This window comes from Sphaeramia orbicularis, chromosome 17, assembly GCF_902148855.1.
Source record: "Sphaeramia orbicularis chromosome 17, fSphaOr1.1, whole genome shotgun sequence".
Lineage (NCBI taxonomy): Eukaryota > Metazoa > Chordata > Actinopteri > Kurtiformes > Apogonidae > Sphaeramia > Sphaeramia orbicularis.
Window position 1 is genome coordinate 30,018,352 of NC_043973.1, and position 26,143 is coordinate 30,044,494.

At 37.8% G+C, this 26,143-nt stretch overlaps 1 protein-coding gene across 2 annotated transcripts; it reads right to left on the minus strand.

The window, feature by feature from the left end:
• Positions 1–8,878: 8,878 nt before the first annotated feature.
• Positions 8,879–24,825, minus strand: fyco1b (FYVE and coiled-coil domain autophagy adaptor 1b). 2 transcript variants are annotated; one of them, XM_030159741.1, is made up of 18 exons: positions 24,752–24,825; positions 24,065–24,123; positions 23,328–23,434; positions 22,425–22,550; positions 20,915–21,021; positions 19,910–20,053; positions 18,576–18,666; positions 16,027–18,474; positions 15,065–15,157; positions 14,613–14,731; positions 14,215–14,382; positions 13,825–13,965; positions 12,152–12,360; positions 11,831–11,972; positions 11,416–11,520; positions 10,057–10,267; positions 9,856–9,965; positions 8,879–9,026 (listed from the first exon to the last, which is right to left on the minus strand). In XM_030159741.1, the coding sequence occupies exons 2-18, from the start codon at positions 24,120–24,122 to the stop codon at positions 8,951–8,953; spliced, it is 4,455 nt and encodes a 1,484-aa protein (XP_030015601.1). In that variant the 5' UTR covers position 24,123; positions 24,752–24,825; the 3' UTR covers positions 8,879–8,950. The 2 variants fall into 2 exon arrangements, with proteins under 2 accessions (XP_030015601.1, XP_030015602.1); XM_030159742.1 differs by lacking the exon at positions 24,752–24,825 and adding an exon at positions 24,617–24,636.
• Positions 24,826–26,143: the final 1,318 nt, after the last annotated feature.

The following is a 26,143-nucleotide window of genomic DNA, read 5'->3' on the forward strand; positions in this document are numbered from 1 at the left end:
ATCCCTTTTGAGTCAAACCCATTCTCTTGTTAATTCTTGAATTTCACATTTTGACCCAAGGCTGTATCTTGGAAAGTTCAGTCAACCAGCATTTTTGACTGGATTTTTCTTTATCAGTGACTCTCATGTGGTAAAATTTCATTACTTTTATTCTGGAAGCATTTTCCTTGTAGACCAGTGTAAAGGGAGCAGAAAGTTTACAAACACAAAAAGAAGAAGAGTCCAGTGGAGGAAAGAAGAGCTGCTGCTGTGAGTGGAAAGTCAGTGACAGGCTGCAGCTTGTGATGGAGGGTCCCAGTGCAGCAGGAAGTGAAACCGTCAGGGTGAAACTATGTTTGACAGGAGCAAACTGTCTGAGAGGGGGAACATGACCTGCCATTACCGCTACAGGGGGGCTGCTAAGCTGGAGGAAAGAAATAGTAGAGGAGAAAACACACACACACGCATACACACATAAACACACACAGGGAGAACAGATGGATGTACACCCACAAACACATCTGCGTATGTGTGTCTGTGCAGAGACACACACATGCAGGGACGCAGAGGTGAGCTCATACCAGCCTCTGAGCGCACACACACACACACACACACACACACACACACACACACACACACTGCCAACTCACTCTGACCCATCTTTATTCAGTTATGGTAATGCAGTGTCACGTAGGTACAGATTATGTTAAGGTGTCTGAGGGAAAGGCTTAAGGAGCTCTCCAGGTGAGTGTTACTGTAGAGAACAGACAATCGGAGAATACATCTACTGAGATCTAAAAATACTTCATCCTGCTATAATCGAAGATAAAGAGGCTTCACGAATTACTGAACTGATGCAAAAGTTACTGCTTAATGTCCCGTTGATTTTTTAGCAATAGATCAGTATTTGTACCATCATATATTTTAAGACTTATAGAGGTGAAAAAACTGATAAAAGCTTCTGAACCCATAAAAACCCAAACATCCACCAGCACCAAAACTATTGACTGATCTAAAATATTTAATAACTTCTGATCCATTAATCCTATCAATACATGTAAATAATTGGTGTAAAATACAGTTTGTCATCTTTTCATGGTCATTGCATATGACTCATTTGGATGTTCAGAGGTTTTGTTGTGAACATGGAAACACTGTCATCTTCTACAACATTGATTTACCAGTAAAACCCATGGAGTTGGATCAATGACAGTGGATGGAGACACTTGTTTTTATGTTCAGGTATTGATATCTTAACTTAAAAAGTACTTTTTCTTCAGTTTTCTCTGTTTTTGATTTAATAACCCTCAACTTTACTCTGATCAACATCTATATCAGGGCTGTCAAACTAATTTTGGTTCAGTTCCATATTCAGCCCAATTTGATCTCAAGCGGGCCAGACCAGTAAAATAATGACTTAATAACCTATAAATAATGACAAATCCAAGTTTTCCTTTTTGTTTTAGTACTAAAAAACCCCAATTAAATAATGAAAATATTTACATTTTACAAAAAAGATGTGAATAACCTGAAAAAACAGAAATTTCATTTGAAAAATTAATGCAATTTTAACAAGCTTATGCCTCGACTTATTATTTATACATGTACATTTACACACAATGTTCCATAAACATTTGGTAACAGACAGAATATTGTTAAAATTTTGGAGTTTGGAACTAAAATTTGAACAATTTCTACAATATTACATCTCTAACACAACTACAGATCACAGTGGATCCATAAATGCACAAAACATTTAGTAACAGGCAGAATATTGTTCAAATTGCACATTTCAGGTTGTTCATCTTTGTTTTTATTTATGTATTTATTTGCATTTTATTGTGAAAGAATAGTTTTGTAAATGTAAATATTTTCACAGTGTAATGTTACTTTTTTCTCATAAATTTTTTCCACATAATTTTTCCCAAAGAAAATTTGTCGTTGTCATTATTTATGGGTTATTGTGTTGTTATTTTTACTGTAGATCACATTGGTCTGTATGTGGAACCTGAACCAAAAGGATTTGGACAACCTGGACTGTTCAGGTTCATTTTTGCACTTTCATCCCACGGGCCAGAATGGAACCTTTGGCGGGCCCCATGTTTGACACCTGTGATCTATATGATCAGTAAATTAAATATATGAAAATACATGATTTTTACTGAAAAATTGCGAAAAAAAAAAGGACAATAATATTACAATCAATGGTAATAAATCACTTAAGAAAGGTTAAATAGAGAGAAAAATTCTTTTGGGAACTGTCAAAAAAGTAGCGCTGGGTCTTAACGTGTTAAACTGGAATATTATCTGCTTTGTCACATAATCTGAGAAAATCCAGCAGTAAACAGTCACACACTCACTGGAAAACTGATACAAGGGAAAATAAAATTGTTTATCAACTAGAACTCATGGGATTACATGAGTGACAAACAGCCCCTTTTAAAAGCATTCAGATAGAAACTCCCACTAAACACAGTAAAATACACAAATAGATTCTCCACTATATTTGGCAAAAACATCACTTTTCTTACTTGGTTAATAAAGCGTCAGCTGTTATTTTTCTTCTGTCAGTTATGTTCAGTGTATTATAAGTTACAAAATGGTTTAATGCTGGAAATTCTTGAATCATCTTTTGAAGCAGTGTTAAGATTAAGCAAATGACCAGTTCATGACAATACAAACACACACACTCACAAATGTTAACTTTAACCACAATATGTTAGAAATAAACGTACCTAGAACATTCAAACAAGACATTTGGTCATTTCTGGGTTTTGAGAAACACTGACCGAGTACCTGATTGATTGAGGGAATAATGAGCCATTAAAGAACATTAGACCATTAGACTGCAAGCAATATCCCTAAAGAAATCTACTTTGTCATTCCTTGCGTCAGTGTTGTTACGACCTTGAAGATTATGAGGAAACAGAACAAGGTTTCCATGTGACCGTGCATATTAACCAGTCCTTTACTCTGGGGTGAATGTTCATTACTTTCCCAAACTGAAACCTTTAAAACTGCACTGTGATTACACATCTAACCTTTTGGGGATAATGCATCTTTACATGCTTGTAATTATTTTATTATACCCAGCAGATTTATTTATTTATTTATTTTTTATTAGCTTGAATGGTGAAATTGTTAAGAGGCAAAATTATTCACATAATAGCTTTAGACAAATGATTGGTGACACAGTTCCGGAAACAAACAAATGCAAAGTGGTTGACAGTCGTACTCTGTGGAAATACATTGTCAAATATCTTCCATGCCTTGTGTGACCAGTGGGAGAGTCTGACAAACTGCAAGGCACAGATAATAAAGCATTTCCTTTTTATTGGAAAAAGGAAGTTGAATGTTGTCGTGTAGCGCCACAGGCTTTCGTAAGTACCTCCAAGAACTGTCAAATACGCAAAACCCAGAATGAAGAAGAGGACAGAGGTTAAGAGATGCTTTTCATTATGATAGAAGAGTGTGTGTGAATAAGTGAGTGCAGTGGGTGAGGAGTATTATCAACATATGAAGAGTTTCCTGTGTGGGACAGCGCTATAGCTCTGAGAATACAAAAACGCACAGAATACACACGTGTGCACATAAGCATTCACTTCTGCAATCATATGAACGCAGCGTTTGTGTATGTGCATGTATTGTGTGTTGCATTAACATTCAGCACATGCATACATAAACACCCATATCCTGAAAACACATACACAAGCACACGCTGAGACACGTGCACACATCACAGATTCCATAAAAGCGGCGGAAAGAGAGGAAGGTAGAGAGAAAGAGAGAGGAAGAGCGGGAGAGAGGTGTCGTGGAGGAGAGAGGGGTGGATGTGACATGATTTACAATGAGATCATTAACCTTGAGAATCGGAGCGGCTTCTGCGACATAAATACCGTGTCTTCGATGGACACCTTGCAAGAACAACACCTTTCACGCACAACACACTCAAGAAAACACATGCAAGCAGGTGTGTACGCAGTAATAGAGAGCTACAGACATACGGTCGCCAAGTTAGCGCTCAAATGGAATTAAATAAAATACTGATAACACTTTATAATAAGTACACACTGTGAAGCATTACTTAAGCATTAACAAATACTGAATTCATCATTTATAAAGCATTTTTCTGACATGAATACTCATTAGTATAAGGTTTATAAGCACATAATACAATTATAATTATAATGGTTTTATTCATCATTAATAAGCTCATCTACAATGTGCTTAATGGTTGTATTTTCACACTTTATAAATTATGGATTCAGTGTCTAAAAATTTAGTATTGCATCACTTACAAGGTTCAAACCAGTTATGATGTGCATTTATGTTTGCACATACACTACTCAGACATGTACTAATGGTTAGTGAATATTTTAGGTTAGTGTTTTTCAACCTTGGGGCCGGAACCCCATGTGGGGTTGCCTGGAATTCAGATGGGGTCCCCTGAAATTTCTAGTATTTGAAAAAAAAAAAAAAAAAATCTTACTAATAAAAAATATATGGTGAGTTGACAGAGACAAACCCAATACATAAAAGACAAACTGAAGCTGAAACTGCAGCACTGTGGTTCTGTTTATCTGTCAAATGTTCATTGTGGTCAGTTTCAGATGCTGCAGCTCTTTCATAATTCATAGTTTCAGTTCTTGTTTGTTCAGTATTAATTGTCAGCCTTGTAAATCACAGCTGGACTGACTGTACATATCCTGACCAAGGAAAATAAAATTCTACCTTTGTGCAGTAATCTAGACCTGGATTTACTGCCTCTGTCCATAATAATATACATTGTATAGACTAAATGTCATCTAAAATCAACATTTATTTGCAACATAGTATAGCAAACTACTACATGTTCAAAAACAAATACATTTTAGCAAAAAAAAAAAAAAAAAAAAAAAAAAAAAAGTCTCCATTTTGAATGTCTGGGGTCGCCAGAAATTTGTGATGTTCGAATGAGGTCACAAGCCAAAAAAGGTTGGGAACCACTGTTTTAGTGGGTATTTTATACTAACTCACATTTATTTTCCTATAAAGAGTTATTAATACAGGAGTTAATTATTTCAGGTAGTTATAAAGCACTTACTACTCATTAATTAAGTCTAGGGTGTGAGCTCATCTAAAGCATGGACTATCTATGACATATAAAACATTTACAAATAAGATTTAAAGGTTGGCAAAGCCTAAAGACTCACAAAAGTTTCAGTTATTCTAACAAAGGAAAGACACAGCACATGGGATTATCAAACAAACTGCATGATTGAATGATGGATGATTATGAATGACGAGTAAAACATTTATAACTGTGCTTATAGCCCATATTTTAATGAGTATTCATGTCAGAAATATGCTTTATAAATAATAAATTCAGTATTTGTTAATGCTTAACTAATGTTTCATAGTGTGCACTTATTATAAAGTGTTACCAAAATATCAATGACGGCTGTATATTGGATGTGATATATGAGTGTGTATCTGCATGTTACGGTGCCTACCCATGATGCACTTCACTTAAATGACCAGCAATCAGCACAACTCATCACACAATCCTTATTTATTTGTCAATTATTTAAAATTCATTCTATTATAAATCTTTAGTATGTCAATGATATTTCATTAAACATTGTCAACAATCATCCCCGGGGGAAGTCAGTTCCCTCTGGTAAACAGTCACACACTCACTAGAAAACTGATACAAAGGAAAATAAAAACATTCATCAACTGGCACAAAGGCTCATGGGATACATGAGCGACAAACAGCTCCTTTTAAAAGTGCATTCAAGTTCAATGCCTTCAAATAGAAACTCCCACTTAACACAGTAAAAGACACAAATAGATTCCCCCAATGGATTTGGCAAAAATATCACTTTCCTTACTCGGTTAATAAAGTGTCGGCTGTAATTTTTCTTCTGTCAGTTATGTTCAATGTATTTATAAGTTACAAAATGGTTTCATGCTGGAAATTCTTGAATCATCTTTTGAAGCAGTGTTAAGATTAATCAAATGACCAGTTCATGACAATACAAAAAGTGTCATTAATTAAAAAAAAAAAAAAAAAAAAAAATCCACACACACACACACAAATGTTAAATTAACCACAATATGTTTCAAATCAAGGTCCACACAGGACAACTTCAAGTATAAAAGTGATTTTTGGACTGTTTGCTGAGAATAATTCTTTGTCTGTTTGACGTGCTGCAGGTTGTAAGCATTTCACGTAACAATAAGACAGTCACTCCCCAAAACGACTTGAAAAGCAACATTAGACATTTGCAGCAAAAACATGTCTTAAAAATCTAGAAACTACCTCTATATAAATAAAATGCATTCTCTTATTTTTCTTTTACCTTCATTATTGTTATCATTTTCAATCTAATCCTCATCTAAAGTCTTCATGAATGTCAGGTAAAAAGAAAATTACAGTTTACATCTCGGCTAAATTGATGAAAATAAGAGAATGAGAAAACAGACACTCAAAATAAAACCTAAATATTTAAAGCACTGGAACTCGCCTTTTGATACAGGCTCCCTCATTATTACCCTTTGAGGGTTAAATCAGAGAAACATGTACACACCGGTACTGTTTGCATAGAAATCATAATGTAGTTACCACTGTAGCCACATCTGCATTTTCATTAGAAACTTTGCACGTCATTAAAGCTTGTTTATCAAAGACGAAACAAGTTCCAGCGGTTCTGTACTTCCTGTTATGCTTCATCCCTTCAAGGTAACAGTAATCGATAAAAGCTTTGCAACTGTTAGTTACTGAAAATGTTTTGTTAATTATAACTATTGTCAAGTTAAACTAGAGTTACTTATCTACTTACAGACAAAACAACAAACTTCATTGTCTATAAAGACTCCTTCCATATGCTGGAATATGATTGCATTACACCAGAATACAAACTTCCGTCCCAGAAAAGAATAGATTTATATTTTTCATGTTTTGTTTTCCTTGTCAATAAACCCCTTTATACAAGTGAAAACTAATCAGCCAGTGGGACTGAGTGGACATGAGGCTGTGGAATACTTGTTGAACTCTCTTCCTGTCATGTTGTGCTGTTAAAAAGTGCAGTGGTACCTTGACTTACGAGTTTAATTTGTTTTGTGACCAAGCTTGTAACTCAATTCGTCCGTATATCAAATCAATTTTCCCATTGAAATTAACTGAAATTAGGGGTGTAACGGTGTACTCATTTGTAACAAGTCGTTTCAGTTTGGGGCTTTTAATACAATACGGATGTGTACCTGATGAATACATGTAGCCTATGTGAAGAACACAAACACTCGCCTTAAATTTCCACACAAACCTTGATGCAGGGAGAGCATTTCATTCATTCATTCATTTTCTGAGCCGCTTTATCCTCACTAGGGTCACAGGGGTCGCTTGGAGCCTATCCCAGCTACAAAGGGGCGAAGGCGGGGTACACCCTGGACATGTCGGAAGTTCATCTCAGGCTGACATATAGAGACAAACGATCACTCTCACATTCACACCTATGGGCAATTTAGATTAACTGATTAACCTATCAGTGCATGTGTTTGGATGGTGGGAGGAAGCCAGAGTACCCGGAGAGAACCCACGCAGACACAGGGAGAACATGCAAACTCCACACAGAAAGGTCCCACCCATCGGCTGGTGTTGGAATCGAACCCAAGAGCACAAGTGCAATCCACTGCACCACCGGGGAGCATTTCACTGTACCAAAAACGTATTGAAAATGTATCGAACCGAAGACCCCTGTTCCGAAAACGTACTGAGCCAAAAATTTTCTGTACCGTTACACCCCTAACTGAAATGCCATTAATCCGTTTCACCTCCATTAGTCAAAATACGTCGAGATAATGTCTAATGTATACAAAACTTATTTCTAACCTATGAGTAACGTGCTTGGAACTTATGTGTAACATATTGAACTTTTCTCCAATGCATACTGACGTATGTAGACATTTTTGATGTGTTCTGAATGACCTGTTTTCACCTCTTCCAGACATGCGGTACAGCGTTTCAGCACCTGCCCTCTGGACAGTGACCAGACTTTGATGTGCATCATGAGATAATACCTATAACACCTAATATCACCATAATCCTCAAATTTAGAATTATATTTAAAAACTAACAAACTGAAATAAAATAAATTTAAATTCATCAACTCATCATTAATTTTCCAAAGCCACAGGGAGTCTCAGCAGAGGGACGTAGGATATATAAAAATGGGGTTGACAGGAGAAACCCGCCAGTTCTCCTCAAGATGCGGTGGTGAGCAGAGATATGGAGGATCCAGCATAAGAAGACCTACTAGCGGTCCTCCAACATTTGTCTTTTTATTGGCTGCGACAACTAGCGGCAACGTATCTGAAGCTCACACATAACTCGGATTTTGGCTCGCAACTAAAAGCAAAAAAATCAGCTCATAACTCGGGAAAACTCGCAAGTTGATGCACTTGTAAGTCAAGGTACCACTGTATATTATTCCCACTTTAAAACACCATCTCAGTTTTGTCAGTTGAGGCAAGTAACAGAACAAATAATCAGAAAGTTTCCTCGTAGGAAGAAGCAAAAGATGCAGCTTAACTTGTACTAAGATGGAGTAAAAAAATACCTACATTCAAATATATAAACACACCTGCAGTCACTCTGGGGTGAAGCTTTACACCCTTAATGCTCTGTTATAGCAGTAATTTAACAAAGGTAGTGCATGCTCCTATTCGCTCATTTAGTGGAAATTTACTTCATCATTTTCACCTTTTGTTCAGCTCGTGCGATCAGAATTCATCGGATGTAGCGCTCCTCAAGAAGAGGCAACTGCTGCAGCCGAGAGAAATGTTTCAAAATGTCACAACCTTTCAGTCCGGTTGCTAAATGGCTGCAGACTTGAACCTCTTTACACTGAAATGTGCATAAGTCTGAACTCGGTGAATAATAGCTTTTAAAAGTCAGTTTTGCACCTGAACGTCCTCCTTTCTCTTCAGTTCAAAGGAGGTCGCTTCCATCGTAGACCACAGGCTTGGCTAGGCTCAGATGATATAGCACTTTCTTTGAGATGAATCTGATTAGCAGAAAAAAGGAAGAGGCGTTTAATTCACACATTTGCATCTTTCTGTTTCTGCTTTGAGTTATCAAGGACAATGAAAAGAGAAGCAAGGAAAGAGAGAAAACACAGACTTCACATAATTTTCCTACATTTGACTGTACTTAGAGTAAACATCTGGAATGCATCTCCACTTGTGTGTCAAATTATTATTTGTGATCAAGCTTCACTTCTTTGCTTTATGTGCAAATAAACAAACTCAAATAGCCTAAAGCATAGAAAATACCACATTTCCTGTTGGAGTCTTGGATGATGTACAAACAACTTTAAAATATTGGTTTTGCTAACTTATCTTCAGAATAGCAAATGAGTGAATGAAAGAATGTTTATGTAGGTAGAAAAAAGGAATTAAATGCTCTGATGGAACGTTTTCTTGTCTGTTGTGAATCAATCATCACCTAAATTGTACAGATAACAGCTTAAGCTCTGGCTGTTTTATCTGTTTTACTTGTTTCTTGGTTGAAATACGCACATTTAGTGATGATCGACTCTTCACATACCTAAATCATGGCTGTAAAACAGTTTAATATGAAATAGTTGGTGTGAGAGATAATTTTAGCTTACAAAGCGGACATCAGCTGAGTAGGCGGTCCTTCAATGCAGCCCAGGACACATTTGTGTAAACACTGCTAAAACAATGTGACCATATGTGGGCCAAATGTGAGCCGAGTGAGTGGATCTCTTAAGCGTGTTCACATTTAGTATTACAGCAGTTCAGTAGTGATTGGATAAAAAAAAAACAAAACATGTTAATGCCAAGAATTTGCACTGGCACAGGGGAACTCACCTGGAGAAGGAGTTGTCAAAGATAAGTGTGTATTCTCCAGGGTTTCGGACTTTGAGTTCTCCCTGGATTGTCTCTTTGTGGGAGTTGCAGCGGGTCAGCGGGATCAAGACCTGGGGGAGCAGAGAAAAGACAGTCCTGTTTACTACAAACGTTTACAGCAAATACAGTCCATGTACTGGAGGAGTGCTGTGTATGTGTGACCTTAGCCTGCTCTAGTGGAGTGTCTGCGCTGTCCCTGTAGACCACGCTGAAGGAGATGCTCTTAGGTTCAGAGGTAAATGTCCAGGTGACAGTGGGACCTGGACTGTTTATGGTGAAGGAGATGGTGCTGTAACAGCTGGACTTGATGAAGAGCTCTCGAGAACTGTCCCCAAAAGATGAGATTTCATCCACGGTGAAGTCAGCAGACAGTCTACAGCACAGGACAGAAACCAGGACACAAGTTTAACGTATTATAGGGAAGCAACTGACAATTACATTCAGTATCAATCCTCCCAAATATGTAAAAATAATACATTTTAATGTGGGAACTAGACTCTTAAGGCTCAGATGGTAGAGCGGGTCGTCCAATAACTGAAGGGCTGGCGGTTCGAATCCCGCTCTGTCCATGTGGCGTTGTGTTCTTGGGCAAGACACTTCACCCTCCTTGCCTCCAGTGCTGCTACTCACACTGGTGTATGAATGTGTGTGAATGTTCGGTGGTGGTCGGAGGGGCTGTAGGCATGGTTTGGCAGCCATGCTTCTGTCAGTCTGCCCCAGGGAAGCTGTGGCTACACATGTAGTTTACCACCACCAGAAGGAGAATGTGAGAGCGAATGATGGATCCACTGTACGCGCTTTGAGTATGCGTTCATAGAAAAGTGATATATAAATCCAATCCATTATTATTATTATTATGTCTATGGAGAACTTTGGAGGTTTTAACAGGTTCAATTTAAGACTTAGTAGCAAGATGAGTGGATTTAGGAAAAAAAAAAAAAACACATGAAAAGTTATGAGGTAAAACTGGCCCAGAATAATTTGAATTATCAGCTGGATGTGCTCTGATAAATTCTGACGAGGCTGCACAGTTTGGGTTAGTGGTGACTGTTTCCATGTTGGTTGGCTCTGCAAAATTGCAATTTTTTTGTAAGTTAATATAAATTAATGTTAAAGTTACTACAAAACAAAATGGCAAACTCCTCTCTTTCAAGATCTAAAATTCATAGATTTTTAAAATACTTTTTTAAAAGACCCACAGAAACCCTGTTTGGACAGCTCATTCAGTTTAAGTCCAGTTTATTAACTTATCTATTCTACTGGAGTTTTCTTCCACCTCAATAGACAACATCAGCTCTTAATTATTAGATGAGCAAAACATATATAGCAAAAATTCACATTTAAGGAAGCTGTTGATAAACAAGAACAGTTTCATGTTTCACTTCCCACTTTGGATTTAACACCAAGTATGAGAAACTTCTCGAGAAAATGAACTTTACTTGAGACAGTGTTCACGTTTTTAGGTCACACTACTGCAGTTACGGTTTTTCCAGTGTAACTTTCAGTGTAAGTGAAACTCACGTGCGTTCTCCGGACTTGAGCAGGCAGATTTCTGCATCCTGAACAGCAGTACTGAGGTCCTCTGTGTCCTCTGATGTGAGGTCTCCTGCACTGTTACTGTTGCTTCTACAGGCAACAACAAAACACAGGATCTACAGTCAGTTCACTATAAAAACCTGTGTTTTATTATACTGGTACATATCGCAAATCAGTATGAATACACTTCTGCTGTTGAGTTTGTCAATATGATGCTGATTTGACCTACAAAACTGAAATGTAATGACCTCATGGGCTTGTTTTTGAGGTAAAATGAGGAAATCTGTTGTAATGGTTGGTAATAATATGTCATGTTGAGGCCTTTCATGTCTGTGCCTCTATATGCTGCAAATGGAATTACCAGATTTCTTCTATAAATGAATCCATGTGAGATACTTACAGTTGTGCTGCCCCCTGCTGCCCATGTGCAGGAGAGCAGGCAGTGGCAAGAGAGTGGGAGTCACTGTCATAGACGCCACTCACTTCCTCCTCTGTGATGATGTCAAAAACACCATCGTCCTGTTTGTCACCTTCATCTGCTCCTGGAAAATATACACGGCCTTCCTTATTTCATTGTGTTCTCTATTCTTGATGCTAGGTACAGTGTATTCTGTCATCGTCACCTGCTGATGGCGTTAATAGAGAATGTGTTAACACCCTACTGTTTGACAGATTAGTCCTGTGAGCGTGTGTTTGTGTTTGTTTTTGCGTGTCCTGTCACCTCCAGCACCGGTCACAGCCCTTCCAGCCTGAAGCAAACGTCTGAACGGCGTCCCTGGTGCGCTGTTCACCGGTTCCTCCTGCGGGTGGCGCTCAACCACTGCGCTGTGCTGGTTGTAGCAGTCCAGGCAGCAGCGCTCTTTACTGCCACCCTGCTGTGTGGTCACCGTGTTACTGCAGCAGTAGTAACAGAAAGGGCGCCCACACAGTCTGGATTAAAACAATAGGAGAGAAAGTGAGAGGAGATGGAATTGTTTTGAAATGCAGATTATTGCAAGAGAGAGAAGAGTAAAAAGTAAAGTAAACCTTTCAAATGAGGACATGCAAAGAATATAGAAAATATATAAAACAAGCCACACATACAGTCCAAATAAGTAACCCTTTCTCAGCAAGTTGCTCCAAAAATTATAAAAAATACTTCTGTACTGGGTTGAGCAAAGTGGAGAAGTCACAAAACAGAGTAGAAATGAAGGATATTGATCTAAGAAAAAATAAACCACATTACAGTTTTTGTTTTGACAGATATTGCAGTATCAGACATAATTTTGCATTTCATTTTCAGTGAAGAAAATATAAAATGTGATTTTTACTGTTGTAGCACAATAACAGTGCTTCTCCGTGTGTGCTGTGACTCAGTATTAACTTGATCTGTACTCCAGGACATGGATATTGCACCAGGCAATAATAAAATCCTAAAATATTTTAATTCTAAATCTTCAGCTTTAGGCCCAATTTATTTTTAGTTTTCAGTTTGGATCTTACAGTGAGCAGTTTTACTCTGAGGAACTGAAAGTCTATACAAAGGCAACAAGACTGCAAATGTAAAAAAGGCTTTGTTATGTAGAAAAAAACAAAAACAAATACTGATAAGAAAATGGGAAGTAAAACTGATGTGGTGTGTAAAGCACGTCACGTATTTGTTTCCAAACAGTGCAAACAATCTGATTAACTGACCCCAATAGAATGTCTTACTATTATTAATGATCATCACAACTTGGCTCAGATAGTATCCGATGGCACCTTAAATTACAGACTTTGAGGGAATATAATAGATCAAAAATAAAACCTGACACCACCCTGATGTAATTTTTTTTTTTATGGTTTGATTTGTTCATTCAACTACAGATTTATATATATATTATTTCCTCTGTATATGTATTCCTATGTATGTATGTATTTATGTATTTCTTAAGGCATCACTTAGACCTATATGTTCTGCTTAACATTCATTCAGTTTCTAATAAAGACAGTTAAATGTAAACGATGTTGATTTTTTAAGATGTGTCCAAGCATTTTTGTAGAATGTTCTCCATTAAGTTAAATGTCATTCTGAGATTGTAGGTTGTTACAATTCAGATACTGTTCATGCAGACACAGTGGATGTATCAGTGATGCTACAGTTCTTTTTTTTTTAAGGAAAAACTTAATGACTGATTAGGAGGTTTTTCTCCTGCTCAATCATTATATCAACCTCTAAAAATCCTCTAATAGTCGACTGCTACCATCTATAGTCACTACTGCTGCCAACCACGATCAACATTTATTCATAGTTTTGTCTTTGAGTATTAAATGGCTGCCTTCATGGCCCCTCTGATTTGACATTTACACGCATCTCTGTCATTATCATTGACAAGGACAAGGACAACTGCCAAATCCAAACAAAGTCCATCTGACCTGCAGGTGTACTTGCGGAGCCAAAAGCTGAACTGACTGTGACAGCCGAGACAGTAGTTGACATCCCTCTCCGTCTCCTCATCCCGCAGTTTCTGCTCAAATTCCAGGGCATCTGTCTTTTGCCAGAGAGCATCCTTCTCCCTGCAGAGAGCACCACGAAGCACATTTGCATATGCAGTAAAATCACACAAACAAAGAGACTTGTTAGTATACTGGCCATTAAACAAAAAAAACAATAAAAATAGATCGCATTAAGGAACAAATGTGGAGATGGATTCTGCTGCTGTGCATATTTAAATCATCATAACAAAGAGGCAAATTGATAACAAGCAGCAAAACAACAAAAAAGCAGATCAGAATTAAAGGCAGAAATAGGAAGTAGAGTAATACCTGATGAGCTCTACAAGCCTTTCCTCCAAATTGATTTTGGTTCGGTAAAGATCGTCAAGTTCGGCAGCTGTCTTAAGATCGATGCTCTGCCTGTCGTTTGTGAGTCTCTGGAGATTTTCACTTAACTCCTGACAGGCCTGCTGTGCTGCTGCTAGTCTGTCCTCAGTCCTGCATACATATATACATACATACATATATACATGACCAGGATGATGCATGACATGTTGAAATAAAGAGGGATTTATATTTCCCTGCAACTGTATGAACATGTAAAGCACAGTCCTAGAAGAGCTATAATAAGAAGAAAGCATTCTAATCTAAACAAATAAGATTAGATACCTTTTTCAACAGAGCTTTAATTTGGTCCAGAATGTGTGATTATGAATACTGTATCTCACCTTGATAAATTCCCTTTCAGATGGATTAACTCATTTTCTTTCTGCTGGATGAGATTTTCAGACTGGGCCATCTGGATGTTTTTCTCCTCAATCTGTTGGCAATATCTCTGATTCTGGGTCTACAATCAGCACAGCAAAGCAAGACATTAGTTCTGTTTCTTTGTGCGATATGCTTGTGACCATAACGTTATGAGACAGCCAATAAACACAATGTAACGGCAATTTGTAGTCTCATTTATCAATCCAACACACAAACGTATATGCTATACGTATATGCGTTTTGTCACAGATCTCGTATTCTAGTGCTGCCTGCTAGATGGGCCATGTTTATCATTTACACTTTAATTTCCTTGACCACTTTGAATGTGAGATTACCGTGCCAAGTCTCCAACTACAAAAGAAATTCTTGCAATGTTCACAAACATTAACAGTGAATCGTGCCATCCTCTCACCTCTAGCTCTCTGATTTTGTTCTCCAGGCTGGCCACATTCCCCTGTTCAGTCTTCACCTGTAATTTCGCTTCCTCTAATGTTTCAGTCAAAGCCTGAAAAAGAATCAAAAGCAAAAATCCATCACAGTCATGATTCACCAAATGAGACCAAAGACCACTCCTGTGGACTTCATAAACATTTGCAGACCAATCTTTCAAAATGGAACAACCTGCTGTTATTCAAAAAGTATTAAAGCTGTTAACTGTGTACTAATACCCTTCTATTATTCACTAAAATGACTCAACTCGTCAAAATGCTTTCAACTGAGTTTTAGGCCATGGAATGAACTTGATTTTAGCCACAACTCTATTATTTTGGTCAGGAAAAATGCCCAAGTTCTTTAGTAAATGAATCTGAAAATTCCTTCATGAACTTTTACTATTATTTAAACTTGTTTGGATTAGAGCTGCAACCAGTTAATCGATTAGGTGCTTGAAGCGAATGCAAAAACTCACGATTCGATTAATCAACTCAAACTGATTGAAGAGAAATATTCTGTTGCAGTTTTCCTGAATTGAAGCTTCTTTGTGCATCACAATAAGCGTCCGTGTGAAACACAACAGTGGAACCAATATTTAACAGCAGAGAAATGAAGGAAACAAAGCTTTGATTCAGCAGAATTGTGGTTGAATGATTTTTTTGGATCACTTTGAGTCAATTAATTGGTTGCAGCTCTAGTTTGGATGTTAACTGCAAAATACCAAGATTATTCAAAACTGTGCTAATTAATATTGTCATTTTTTTAACACCCAAAATTGACATCACAGAGTCATAACCAAAATTATGTCCCATCTAACCAAATGAGAGTGATCCCATTAGTTTTTTGGTTGTGGATGGAAGTCCACACCACTTGGGCAGAATGGTACTACAGGAGCTGACTGACAGCAAATTCATAGTAGATTTTCCTTGTGTTTGGACTGACCTGGACTTCGTTTGAGTGGCTCATTGCTTGGCTGCTGAGTTGGAACTGTAGCGTATGAATCTCCTCCTGGCTGGTCTCCTGCACAGCTTCAGCATCCTGCTGGGCCTTGCTTAGCTTATCCTGCAGGAGCTGCTTGGTCTCCAACAGATCTCCCTCCATACAGACCTGACTGCGGAGTTGCTGGTTCTCCTGACGTAACTGCTCAATGCAGGTGCTCAGTCTCTCTGCTTCTTGTGCTGCCTCCTCCTCCAGCTCTTGGAGCCTTGTAGACAAGCTCTCCCATCGCAGGCGAGCCTCTTCATTTTCAGCGGTGAGCATGCACACGTGCACACCGAGTTCAGCGGTCTCTGTGTTGGCTCTGTGCAGCGCCTCCCTGGACTCGCTGTTCTCCACACATAAGGCATCATAACGTTGCTTCAGTTTGTGTAGCTCCTCTCTGGATGCAGTTATCTCAGCTGCCAGACCTGCCCGGGCCTGAGCTTCACCATCACGCTCACGGACAAGAGATTCCTCACGTTCTCGGGACCGCAGGATTTCATCTACATGGCGGCGGTTCAGCTCCTCTACCTGAGCTTTAAGTTGTTCAGCTAAGACCCGGAGGTCCTCTCTAGAGGCCTCCGTCACCTCCTGCAGGGCCTGAACTTTCATTCTCTCCTCTGTTCCTGCCATAAGCTGAGCTCTGAGCTCCACCACCTCCTCCTGTAGCCTGTGCACCTCCCGCAAGTTAAGCTCCAGCTGAGCCTCCGCTATTACCAGCCTGAACGGAGCTTCTTTGGTTTCCATGGAGGAAGTCTGATGCTCATCATGGAGCTTTTGCATTTTCTCATTGCTTTCTGCTGCTCCTTTTTCGTCGTGCAGCTCTGCAGTCCTGTTCTCCAGCTCCCCTACTCTAGCCTGAAGAAGCCCACACTGAACAGTCTGCTCTCTGAGCTTAGTCTCAGTTTCCTGAAGTTTGTCCAGCAAGTCTGCTTGGCTTTTTTGGGACACAGCAAAGTTCTTTTCCAACTTTGAAGCTTTGGCAGTGAGTATGTCTACTTCCTCATGAGTTGTGGATAACTCTTTTTTCACCAAAAACTGTGCCTCCGTAAGCTCCCTGTTCTCAAGCTCAAGCCTCTTTAATTTAGCATCAGATTCTTCCTTTTGCACAATTGCCTTTTGAATTATCTCCTCCAGATGCAGGTTTTCATCTATAAGTTTTTTCTCCCGGTCTTCCACGCTCATCTTTGCCATCTCTAGTCTATCCTTTAGGTGTTTCTCAGAGGCCCTCAAAGAAGAAAGCTGGTCTAGCAAAGCAGCCTTGCTCTCAGCTAGTTCATTGATGCTCTCTTCACTCTTTCTAACTGTTTGAAGTAGCTTAGCATTTATTTCAATAAGATCGCTGCACTGATTTTTGTACTCCTCAAGGTTCTCAATTTGATCACAAGAAGATAATTCATTATCAGCAGGTTTACAGCTCAGACTTTCTTTGTCAACATTTAGCTTCTCCAACTGCTCCTCTAAATGTTTGATTCTCTCTGAACTTATTGAGAGCTCCTTCTCTCTGTTTTTCAGTGCTTTTCTCAAGTCCACGAGCTCAGATTCTAATTCTTCATTTTGGCTACTACTTGCACTCCATCTCTGCTCTACCTCCTCCCTCTCTTCCTGCAGTCTTTTCCTCAGTTCCTCTGCCTGGCGCTCTCTACACTCCAGTGAGGCTTGCAGGTCCTGAAGCTGGGCTCTTAAGTTTCCAGACTCCTTCTCTTTCAACGTCAGTGCCCCCTGAATACGACCCACCGCCCCCTGAAGCTCCTCCAGCCGTCGGAGCGCCTCCTCTCGCTCTTCACGAGCCCCTGCTTTTATTTTAGCCAGCTTCTCCTCACAGATTTTCAACTCGTCCTCCCTGAGTTTTAGTTCCTGGGACAGGCGCTCAGAATGCCTCCCCCGGTCCTCAGCCTCTCTCTTTGCTTCCAACCTCTCCTCTTCAGCAGTCTTGAGTTTATCCAGCAGTTCTTGGATTTTCCATGCTGAGTCACAGTAACTAGCTGTCTGCTGGCCCTTTTCCTTAAGAGCCTCATCTAATTTAGACAAAAGCTCCATATTTCTGTTCTCAGCTGCAGTGAGTCTGACTTGCAGCTCACTATTCACCGTTTCCCTGCAGGTATGGAGGTGATTTTCTGCTTCTTGTTTACCTACTTCTGAGTTTCTTATGGCATCTGATGTTCGAGTGTCGTCAGAGGACTTCTGCGTTAATAATAACTGGCCTTTGAGCTCTTTGATTACTCCTTTCAGTTCAGCTGCCTCTTTGCCTAATTCCTGAACCTGTACCAGAAGCTCTTGCTGTCTGAGCTCAGACTGATCGAGCTCAATGCGGAGATTTTCTGCGATGCTACAAGGAGATGGTTCCCCCAGTTCTCCCAGCTCACCAAGGAGATTGTGACTCAAATCTGGGATGGGTAGAAACTCCTGTGCCTGGTTAAACAGACGGATCGAAAAAGACGTGATGAGACAACTAAAGCTTCAGTCTTATTTCACATCATTTTGTATGCATCTGTTGATATACATTTGAGTACCTGTGAGTGTGAATAGCTGCTAACCAGACTGTTGACACTCGAACAGCGGCTGGGAGGCTTCCATGAATAAGCCGGCGTGCCTAACGTTTGTCTTTTGCACAACAGAGTCAAATGTTAACATCATAAACATTAAGACAAAGAAAAAGACAAACATTTAGGGATAGTTACATGAGAATAAATAACCATAAAAACAAAACCGGAACAACAAATTACGGAAGGTGATTACCTTGGTGGTATTATGTTAACATGTGTTCTGTGTGTGTGCTAATTTCTTACAAATTCCTTTTAAAAGAAAAGAAATTCCTTTTCAAAGAAAAGGAATTTACAAAAGTTATTTTCAAAGACAGTAATTTCCTCACTGGGATAAAAATACCAAGTTGACAGTCACCAGGAAGTCATGAAATAACTTCACGTGTATTTAGGTTATTTAGAAAAGGAGGGAATAACCTGAAGAGGAGCCTAAATCCCACTGTATTTTCTGTTAATTTCCAACAAAACAGCTAAAGGAATATGTTGCTACCAGTTCGTTCTTTTTTGGTGGTTCTTCAGAAATGCATGCCTGTGCAAGTTATTACGTCAAAATTCATTTTTAAAGCCCAGTTGCATTTCCTGTGGTTGAGTGGTCAAGACAACTGGTGGGAAACAAACCAAACGTTCACGCTAAACCAAAACAACAGGCCTAGAGGTCATCCACTACTGATCCTGTAAATGATATATTCTGTAATTTTGTTCAATATGTATCAAATAGATATTGAATTACATACTTTTTCAGGTCATATTTTGTTGTCAGTGTTGCACACCATTAAATTTAAAGACTTGTGAAATAAACATTATATATAAACACAAATTGTGTCTCAAAGGAAATTGTCCAGAGCTTGTAGAGTAAATGCAAATTGATGATGAAGTGAAAAGTTTTGACAAAGGTGCTGACAGGAGTAACAACCATTAATGCTCACAGACTGTCAGCACCTACGTGCTCTAACACACATTTTTACCCACACTCAAGCTAAAAAAAAGAGCTGTGAATGTGCCGGGTGATCAGATAATTAACTGTTACTTCAGGCTGTGAAAAACCAATGGTGATTCAAACCTTTTTATATTTTAAATTAACTATGCTGCATTTATGTATTATGACGAATAACTCTAGGTTTATTTTAGTGCAGTACTGACGCAAGAATGAAAGAATCGCAAACTTTATTTTATTCAATATTAACCAATTCAAGCATCACCAATTACCAAGTTTAATTGTCTTTCATCAAAAGGAAAAATTCATCATGGGCAAATAAGAAAACAAGTGCAAAAATGCAAACTGTATGTCTGTGAGAGACGATTACCTGGCAAAGGTTGGCCAGTCTGCGTCGAGGTCATAACCTCTGGCTGCAACGTCAAATTGGATTTGGTTGAGCTCATAGAGATGGTTGATTATGTCAGCAGTGAGATGAGACCTGAGGAAAGGACTTCGCGCATAGTACCAGTCACTGCAACAAACAACCACAGATCATGAGCACAAACAGTTTTCTATTAGACAGAAACCAATACTTTGTCAAGCGTGTTATACCTTTGTATGGGATGGTTGATGTTAAAATCAGATTAGATAAGATCAGGTCAGGTGAGCTTAACAATCACAAGCTGTACCAGATCAGACGTACTGCAGTTGTTTTGTATGTCAGTAGTAGGACTGTAGTTAACAATACATTTGCCAGTAAATTTGCACTTTAAACGCAGGATAATTTCATCATATTGTACCCCCAAATAGCAAAAATGACTACTATAACTTCCTACACAACTATTAATTAAAAGACTGATTGTTGTAACTGTATTTAGCAGTACTGTATTAACTAGATACTAAATAGAAAGGCTGGACTGGACAGAATGGAATGTTTTACCAAAGTAGCAGAAGTTTTTCTCCTGTGGTTAAACTTATGCTTTTCTGAGGAAGCCTATACCTATATTTTTATGTCAAAAATATTACCTAGCTACTTTCACAGAATTTTCTATTATTAGATTATACCACCATTTTAGTTTCAGTCAATAACATAGAGATTTCAGTCATATTAGACAAGGGTGGTAAAATAAAGGTCAAATACAGTTAAAAAAAAAGGACATTTAGACTGATGAACGTAAGGGAAGAGAGAACTGTCTGGAGGTGTCTGTGGTCAGCTCTGTGGCTGTGTTTCGTTCCATAAAAAACAGAATTAGAACATAAATCAGGAAGGGTGACTTGCACTTCCTAGAAAAGAAAACTAGCAGAGTACTCAGTAAAAATACAGCCCTTCAGGTTGAAACAACACACTTAGGAAACAAATATGAGGAAACAAATGCAGTGTGCGTTTTCTTACCTTGTGACTTTCTGATTTATTAGACATTGTTGTAATGTGTCAGCAAGGCGCTGGTGAACGAGTGAGTAGCGAATGAAGGCTCTTCCTTTCCCCAGTGATGTCTTTAGCTGAAGACACACAAAAATTCAAACCAAAGTCTTCGTTAAAACTTGTGTCGTTGAACACATACATGACTTACTCAGGGGTAGCTTATGATCTACATGTCCAAATAATAAATATAATTTGTTCTGCTTCTTGAATAATTTCTATATGACACCAATAGTGGATATAACTGCAGGATATTTAGAAGCCAGATTGGTCACATAACCCCAGTGAGAAACTTTTATTAAAATGTATCTCAACATGGAACATTCTGAAGTTTAAGGGTCACCACTGCAAATATACTAAACCTACAGTATCTGTCTTTGAGCCCAAACTCCTGAATACATTGACAGATGGAGGGATTTAAGTAAGACAACAGATTCACAGATGCACCGTAAGGACACCAGCTGGGGACTCCCTTATGTCTGTCTGTGACTGACCAACAAGAAACAACAAGACTGAAAGAAGAGTAAAAGTCACATTTGTAATAACAGTAAGAAATGCCTTAAATAATTAGCAGTCATCTGTTATTGACTGTACAAAGTGAGACCTTCGAAGAGAATCACATTGACCCTTCTGATATCCTGAAGAAACTCTAAATGACAGATATGTTTGCTAATGAATAAGCTGCCATTAACATAAATGAGACATGTGGTCTTAATATGCTTGTAAAACAGAATTTAGACGGTAATTAGTGTGGTCACACTAAAATACAGTAAGTAACATTTTCCCTCAAAAATGGAAGTGAACTACCATATGTTACTGTGGCATTATCAATTAACTTTTTAAATAAGAAAGATCTGTATCTACTGCAATTATATATTCAATAGGTAGGCAATATTTGTTAAATGGCAGCACTAGTATCATGAAACTCAGGACATTAACAATAACAAAATGTATTGAAGCACAGTAGACAGGAAGGAACTGTCTCAAACAGTCTCAAAACTTATTTCTATTTTCAAAGGTCTCTTAATAAATACAAACAAAACTACAAGTTATTTTTGATACACGAGGATCATCAAGGATTGTATATGTTAGTAGCCCATATGACAAAAGCTAATAAACTTCACATTTGTAAATCAACATTACAAGTATGACTTAATTATTCTAATATGCAATATCCACATATGAGGCACACTGATTAAAAAAAAACAAAAAACACAGATAAACTGAAGTGCTACAGACAACAATCAAAGCTATTCTACTATGACACTTACCACAGTGAATACCTGGGACAAAAACAGTGTGAAAAGCTATAGGTGTAAGGCAGCTACTGAATTAGCAGCACTTACGAGTTACCTGACTGACCAGAGGATTAGTTACATGGATATACAGTAACTGAGTCCATGTGTTGCATGCTATGGGAAAACCAGGGCTGACTGTGTCTGTGTGTGTGTGTGTATGTGTGTGTGTTGCAGAGAAGGATTACCTCGGGAATAGACTTAACAAAACGGATGCCATCATTAGCCCCTTTGATCTTAATCAGGCAGTCGCAGAAATAATCCCAGTAGTCTTTCCTCTGGCCGAGAAAGGTTGTTTTTTCTTTCTGGTCAAACTAATAAACACACATCACATTAATGTCCCATTACTTAACAATGGCCTTGGCAATGTTGACTGCACTACAAATGTGTGGAGATTGCTGTATGTAGTTTTTAAAATTTTAAACAATACACTTGAATCTTACAGATGGACATTGTCCTGTTTAGTCTCTAATGGTCCCCAACATTTTTACCTTGTGACAAGTAGTACTCAAAGTTTCTTGTTAGAGGCTTTCCTGACTTGTCAATCATCTTACAATTTTTGGCAACAATGACACATGTTATCTCACATTCCCTTAAAGGACTCTTAAAGTTCAGGTGAACTGTGTTAACACATCTATAAAGTCAACCTGGATCATCCTTTGAAACTCTACATGTTTATTTATTTATTTCAGCATTCATATTGTTTTCATTGTCAGTGAGAATATGTTGTGTTTGTTAAAGCTGAGGACATTCTGTAAGATAATGTATAAAAGGTAGGCAAAATAAGCAGAAAGCTTCAGCCTGCTCCTTTTCAGTCTGACTGTATAAATTACTTAACTAGTATAAATTAATCATTTAATTGGTGAAGTTTGTATTGTAAATTCTCGATTCATGGAGTGATTGTTGGATCTATGGATTGGATGGATCTGTGGATTGTGATTGTTCTTCAGACTGAAATAAAACAATAAAACAAAAAACATGTCACCTCGTTAAAATGTCATTGAACATCACACAACTTGCATTGATACTGGTACTACACTCAGTACTGGTTTCACTGTTTTATATGGGCATATTAACTGTTGGTACAACACCTGTAACAGGTATTCCAGTTTATAGAAGAACTTGTGCAGGTTGGAACTGTCATCAGTAATAGGTTCAGCACACTCCTTGTGTTCTTTACTCAGCTCCAACACAGCATCTACACAAGACAATCAAAACATTTTAACACAAATAAATAGCCGATATATTTTGTGCACTTGTATACGAAGGTAAAATGTAGTGGAATCTTCAAAAATTTCCATAATCTTTTCGGTAATTTTCTGTGTATGTTTCAGTCTTCCTGATGACGTGAGACAGGCCTCTACTGTGACAATGTTTAAGTCCAGGCTGAAAACAGCTCTGTTCAACTGTGCATAGAACAACTGAAAGGGTTCTATCTGCACTCGTCTCTTTTACTTTGTTTTAATTGATAATTATTGATGTTATATTGATTATGTTTTAATTGTAATTGAGTGTTTTTCACCTGTCTCTTTTCCATTTTTGGAAAGCACTATGAATTGCCCTGTGTATGAATTGTGCTATACAAATAAATCTGCCTTGCCTAAAAAACCATGACACATTGAAGATGTGTCCGAAACACTGCAAATAACACAGAAGCAAAAAAAAAAAAAAAATGCATCTATTGATTTTTGCTGTGTTTCTTCCTGTTTGGTCTAGCACAAGACATCACACCTTTCTACTTCAATTCACAGACACATGAAGCACAGATGACAGATGTGCTGTCCTCAACCACAGTGTCTATTGTAGTTATGTGCACATAGCTTATTACCATGCAGATCTCTGATTATCCTCTGCAGTTGATTATCTCCAACGGATGAGGAGGCCATTCTGGGGGAAGGAATTAGATATGGAAATATTCATGTTATTTTGAATCTTCCTTCATAGATAGGATCATATCACAGCGCACTGAGTATTATAATATCATAAAACTAATTCAGTTAAATAGAAAAGCAGTGTCTGTGGAAGGTAAATCAAAACAGAGCTGCTCTAACTTTGTGTCGTCTCTTCACGACACAATGAGTCTTGTTTTCGATATCTCTGTTAAAATGACAAACTGAAGGAAGCACAGTGGCTAAGTTGAGTTAGCAAGATTTGCCTACAGGGAAAGGAGATATATTCACATCAGGTGGAAACAGAGTCACTGTTTCAAGTGACAGCGGCTCTAACAGCTCCAGCCACACAAGTTTTATCTTCTGTTATCACCTGTCGCCATAGCAAACCACAACATCTCACTGTTTTACTTTTTGACATCTATACAACGCAACAAACCGCGACATAAACATCCATTTACCTAGCTGCTCGCGAGCGCTATGACATGCACCTGTTCTCAGCTGCACATTTCCTGGTGTTTTGGTTTTTTTTTTTCCTCAGGTTTTACGTTACAAATCGTAGCAACTGGATGGCAAATTAACCGAAACTATTTAATATTAAATAAAGACTTAAAAGGCACACGTACTTGATGTGTAAAACTGTCCAGAGTCAGCTTGTCGGTGATTCAGCAGGAACATGCTACCACTAAAGGCGGGGTCTGTGAATGATTGACAGGGCAACCGGCCAACGGCATTCCGCAGCTGCCGAAATCCAGCCAAGTTCGGTTGAACAGCACACCGTAAATAAACAAAAAGCTGGAACGTGGTGTTCATGACATGATTTACACATTTTAGACACTTAGTGAACGTGATATGCTAAATATATTCTTGTACTGTATATACAATATTTGTTTTATTTACTTACATATTTATTTATTTCTATCTATCATGCATGGTAAATAAAAATATTTTTAAAGATTTTAATACTGCTTTTGTTATCCAAAATTGTCCTTTTACTGAAACCCATTTAACTTTTTAGCGCAATTTACAAAAGTAATTTAACTGTCATTGTCATTTTGTGTGACACTATTAGATCGTGAATTGACTTACAGTAAGGTATATCATATTAATTATTAATAATATTAATAATATAATTAATATTTTTTCCGAAATATTTTTATTCCTCTTTAGGCATGAAAAACAGAAACAATGTGATTGAATTTTTTTTTTAACCTATTTTTCATGGAGTTACAAAATCATGTGTTTGATTTTAGAAGCAAAGAAACATGTATTTACTGATATACTGTGTGGAAACAATGAGATAAAAACATTTTTAAAGCTGCTAATCAGATATTTTCTCACAATTTAACAACACCTGCATGGAGATAATATGCAAAAAAAAAAAAAAAAAAAAAAAAAAGTTCAAAAAAACAAAACTGTTAATTACAGTTTAATAACAATTAGCTTTTTTTTTTTGCAGTCAAACATATTACTGCAGATCAGGTTTATCTGGAACAGCAGATTTACAGTAATGGTATAAATTACAGTGTATGGGATGATACATTAGCGCCCACTGTGTTGGCTGATATGGAACTAAAACAACAAAATCCATAAATATACAAGAGAACCCCTTTGAACAGCTGTCCACTGTAGTGACTACTTTGCATGAAAGGGTTAATCATATATTTGGATCAGATTATGTTCTCTGTGTCTTGTTTTGTTTTTAAGTCAAATTATTAAGTAATATAAATTATTACATTAAAATCAGACACCACTTAGGAAAAAAACTGAATATGATATTAACAATTGTCGTTAAATATCCATGATAACCTGCAGCAATTTACATATGTACTGTATGTACGTAATATGACATTGCCATTGTTAATTTAAAGGGAAAAAAAGACACACAAAAAAGGAAAAACACAAATGTCACTTTAGCTTTTCTTTGGAATATTCTCCACTATGTACTGTGACATAATACACAGAAATATGACAGACACAACAAAGTTTGTCTCTGTCTGGACATTTAAATATACAAC